Source organism: Mytilus edulis, chromosome 10 (assembly GCF_963676685.1).
Source record: "Mytilus edulis chromosome 10, xbMytEdul2.2, whole genome shotgun sequence".
NCBI classification, from domain to species: domain Eukaryota; kingdom Metazoa; phylum Mollusca; class Bivalvia; order Mytilida; family Mytilidae; genus Mytilus; species Mytilus edulis.
Window position 1 is genome coordinate 10264092 of NC_092353.1, and position 4600 is coordinate 10268691.

A 4600-nucleotide genomic window follows, 5' to 3' on the forward strand; every position below is an offset into this window, starting at 1 on the left:
CATTTCCATCTAGCATGGTTAACCTGTACCCATTTTCATTGTTCAATGTATGACTAGATCAGATTGTTGTGAAGTAATATAAATTGATCTACTTGTACTGCATGAGATGCGCATATGGACATGGTTAAATGATATCAATATAACTAAAATTCATTTTATTTGTCCACTAAATGCATAAAAGATGAGGATTTTGATATAAACCATAACCTATAGTTTAAGAATCTCGTCAGTCTTTTGTTTTATCTTAGTTAAGTTTTTGTAAATTTGGGAAATTTGGCATTTGTGTCAGTTTTTTGGTATTAATCGGTTTAAAAATTTTATTAGGGACTTTTCATTAAAAATTTTCCTCGGAGTTTAGTATTTTTGTGATTTAACTTTTTTTATCATCTTCGTGTAATAGTAGGTCTATATTCTTTAAAGTCATAAGAAACCTCAAATTAAAAAAATAATGCATATGTTTTTTATAACTCTATGGATAGTTTTCATTATAAAACTTATGTGCATATACTTTTTTTCTGAAGAAAATTCTTTAATTTGTTCATATTTAGAAGAAGTTTACTTTATTTAAATTGCTTCCTTCAAGGAAGCAATTTCCGACATATTTTCTGTATGTAAAGTGACCTCAGTGTGACCAATCTCGCAAAAATCTGGTGATCGCAATACGCATGGATGGCCTTAGAATAAACTATTATCTGATTGTACATGTTAAACACGTTCTAAATATCCATGCTTTTTTGTTGATTATTGACAGGTGACAATCGTTAAACTTCCTATTGTTCGTTATCTATTTTTATTTTTACTTTTTTTGTCTTCCTTTTCGATTAATGAGATTTAAACAAACGACTGTTACCTATATTATTTTGCTCATGCTTAGTTGATTAATAGCGTTTGACTTTGTCAGTGTTTAATATATGGACTTCCCCTTTTTAATTTACCTCGGAGTTTCCGGGTCTATTGTAAAACTATTTTATAATTTTTTGTTAAAATCACAGGTGTTTATTTGGAGCTTCCAAAGAGCATTGAGAGGATTCGCATAAAGAGAGAAATACCCGTAGATCATGTTATCATTATTTAACACACAGCTTGTAAGATTTATGGTATACAAATATACAATGTGTTGAGAAACACAGTTTAGTAACTCGTGACTTCATATCAGACTTATGCAAACATTTGACAATCTAACTTAAAAGACATTTAAAAGTACATGTAAATATGCAACTTTGTAGCCAAATAAAACAAAGAGCTCAAATTTATGGCTGTAGATAAAACATACAAGGTTACAGTTCATTAAATTAAATCCAATAGAGTATTCTTTGGTGGACGTTCAAGATTTATTTTTATTTTCATAAATGTATGTCGGTGGACATAATTTATATAAAAGTGCTTCTACACCTTATATTCCGTGAGAAAACTGGCTACCAATCTTTTTTGCACATGCGACATCAACACTTGGTCAACAACAAACAAAATTGTTGTAAATTTACTCAATAATTTTAAGTATGGTGAAATAACCGCATTTTAAGCAAGTTGCAATTCGTTCTGATGCTGCGCTAAAACCTAAAATAAAATTGAAAAAATATTTTCAAAAATCATATTAAAAAGTAAAATCACAAAAATACTGAAGTCCGAGTATATTTTTTTTATGAAATACCGAAAATTTACACTTTCTTCATACATATTTCTGTTTAAAATGGTTTTTTATTTATTCAGTTTTGAACATGGTAAACATAAACGCACTCCCCTCCATTACTTGTCAGTGCTAGCTCATTAGTTCTGTTGTTGAAATTTACATGAGAAACACTCGCTATTCCATCCTTTTCTGTCAGTACAGTATTTCGTTCGCCAGATCTCAGTTTCCATAGTGTATTTGTATTAGGCTCACAAACATATACACCACCAGACGCGTCGCTTGCAATATGACAACTGTTATTTATATCGCCGGTTTTATAATATACCGCGTTTTCTCCAATAACCGATACCTCTGAAATTTCGTTCCGGTTCTTGTGAGTGCAGATGAACGAATCGCTGCGAAAATTCATGCACATATCACTTATATCCGTTTTCAAAGGAATTGATTTTAATATTTCACCCTCAAAGTTTATTGAACAAATATAAGTTGAGTCTTTTCCTTTGATACAGCACTGGATACACACCCATATCTGGAAGCCTTTTCCAAATATAAATGAACACTCGCTATGTTGACATGTATCTTTTCCAACCAGACTGTCAATGCATGGTCGAATATATTTCCTGTCTGTTGTGATTGATTGCACATCAACGACAACTATCGGTAGTTTGTTCTTACAAGTGACTAAAACACGCGATTTCTCAAAAGAACACAACTGGTTGGGTTCCTCGGGTAGTGATATCGAAACTCGCCCAGTTTTCCCAGATTTAATATCGAAAATGCTAAGTTTGTATTTTGAATCCCATTTTGATTCTGTTAAAACGATTCGATTGTCTTCAGTAAAGCAACATGCACCAAATATAAACCCTTTAGTTGGCGTTAGTGTCTGCATTTTGGTTGCTGTTATAAATTCTGTAGATATTTTGCAATGAACATGTAATTTTGTTTCGTTTAGCAAGGAATGATCGGTATATCCTGTTCCTTCTAATGAGGAGATTAAATCTGTCAATTTCCTTGTAAAATTTGCTGGTATCATGTTAAGTTGAATTGATTCAAGTTCTTGATTTGTTTTTGCAATGTCGTTTTCGTTGGCATCCTGTATTGGCCTGAGGTGGTGCAACATTAGAAAGATATGTGTTTGATTAGATCTATAATTAAGGTGAACTGCTGTTTCAATATTTGAATCTAAATCACTTTGTAATGTTTTTAACTTGGTCTCAATTTCTGATATTTTGTGATTCTGTTGGCTAAATCTGCATAATACCCCTTTCTCTATTTGATCTAACTTTCCATTAACTAACTCACGAATTTTCAAAATTTCATTGAGAATTGAGGTCTTTTGTTGATGCAATTGTTTAGAACGATTTGATATTTTGAACACGACATCATTTGCTTGTATGTTCAATCGTTTCAAACTTTCTTGTAAACTTTTTAAAGCAAGTCCATCCTTTAATTCCTCAGAAGCCTTTTCTATTGATTGTACATTTTTACATTTGCTGTGAAAGTCAGATATACACTTCTGACATAATACCTTTCCATGACATTTACAGAAAGCTTTTAATTCTTGGCCGGCATGGCGACGGCATATCTTTATAACAGTCCTGTCCATTATTGAAATTTTATGAATGTCATTCACTTTATGAGGAGTTGCAAATTTTCTATGGACTTTCCCGCATGGTTCGCATAATGCTTCCGAACAATCATAGCACCATAAACTTGCCTTATTCTTCTCATTGTCTCTTAGACAGGCTGTGCAATTCTTTGACTCTTGCATTTCTGAAATGAATTCCAATGTTTTTAGCTAATAGAAAATTTAGAAGTTCAAAGAGTATTCCCATACCAATTTAGATATTCAACACAAAGCAAAATTTGCATTATTAAACAGTTCATATGTGGACATATATATAAATATATAATGATTTATTACAACCATTTTCATTTAACACAGTAATGTTTCAAAACAGTGGATTTTTTTGTTAACATATTATGAATCTATATGTTGTATAAAATATTTATAAATGGAAAAAATGTCACACTAACCACATATTCGATCATATTTTTGCGTCTTAAACATTTGTTCCGAAGTGACACAGGTACATCATAATACACAGCTAAAGTAATTATAATTTATTATAATTACTTACCTTCTACAGAGATCCTGCAAGTACTTTTATCTAATATTCCGTGTATTCAAATATGAGTCCAGTTGTGTGCCAAATTAATTACCGATATGTTTGTATTTACATGTACCACGATACAAATTGTATTTTAATTGTACAGTGACGTCAACGTAAGGAGATTTCAAGTGTAGATATATAAAAGGTATAATAGTATACAAATAACGTATTTATAATTTACACACCTGAACAATATTTCATTTTTATGTAAATAAGGGTTAATGATAAGCCATAATCAATCCTTAGGTATTAAATATCATTTAGACGTAATACAAGTTGGACGTTGGTTCTTGTGATAATAATGCAAATATTTTTATTGTTTTTTGCTTAAAACATGACGCAATTATAATATAGTAGACTACGTTATAGAATTAATATCACAATGGTCACGTAGTATTCGGTTATCTCAGTCCATTTTTAAAACTGATTTATTATTTGATATAGCTAACAAAGTAAGAGGTGAGAATGTAAATCAAAATCCATGTAATGACTGGATATGCATTGCCATTAATTTGAATGGCATGTGTTAAAAGATCGACATGCAGTGTCGGTTCCAAGGGTATCCTTGGGTTTAAACCTATTATTTTGAAGCTCAATGATTTGAAAGGGGACATATGGTTAGAACCCCAACCCATACCCATACCCTTTATCTTCGGTTTGGACACCCTTTTGAAAAGGGTTGAATCCGCCCCTGTGCGTATGTCGTTTCTCTGTTCGTTATTTATTCTTTTGACAGAAGTTCAATAGCTATATTTTACAAATGAAAATATAACATATGTCAATCTTTAACGGACCA

The 4600-nt window shown here is 31.4% G+C and overlaps 1 protein-coding gene across 1 annotated transcript; it reads right to left on the minus strand.

Annotated features, from left to right (window-relative positions):
- Positions 1-1678: 1678 nt before the first annotated feature.
- On the minus strand, positions 1679-3903 carry LOC139493361 (uncharacterized). The gene is made up of 2 exons (XM_071281708.1): positions 3772-3903; positions 1679-3403 (listed from the first exon to the last, which is right to left on the minus strand). Exon 2 carries the CDS (start codon positions 3399-3401, stop codon positions 1707-1709), a length of 1695 nt encoding a protein of 564 aa, XP_071137809.1. The 5' UTR covers positions 3402-3403; positions 3772-3903; the 3' UTR covers positions 1679-1706.
- Between the last annotated feature and the right edge of the window lie 697 nt (positions 3904-4600).

Coding starts and splice junctions, on each gene's coding strand:
- LOC139493361 (XM_071281708.1), bottom strand. CDS start 3,401: ATGCAAGAGTCAAAGAATTGCACAGCCTGTCTAAGAGACAATGAGAAG.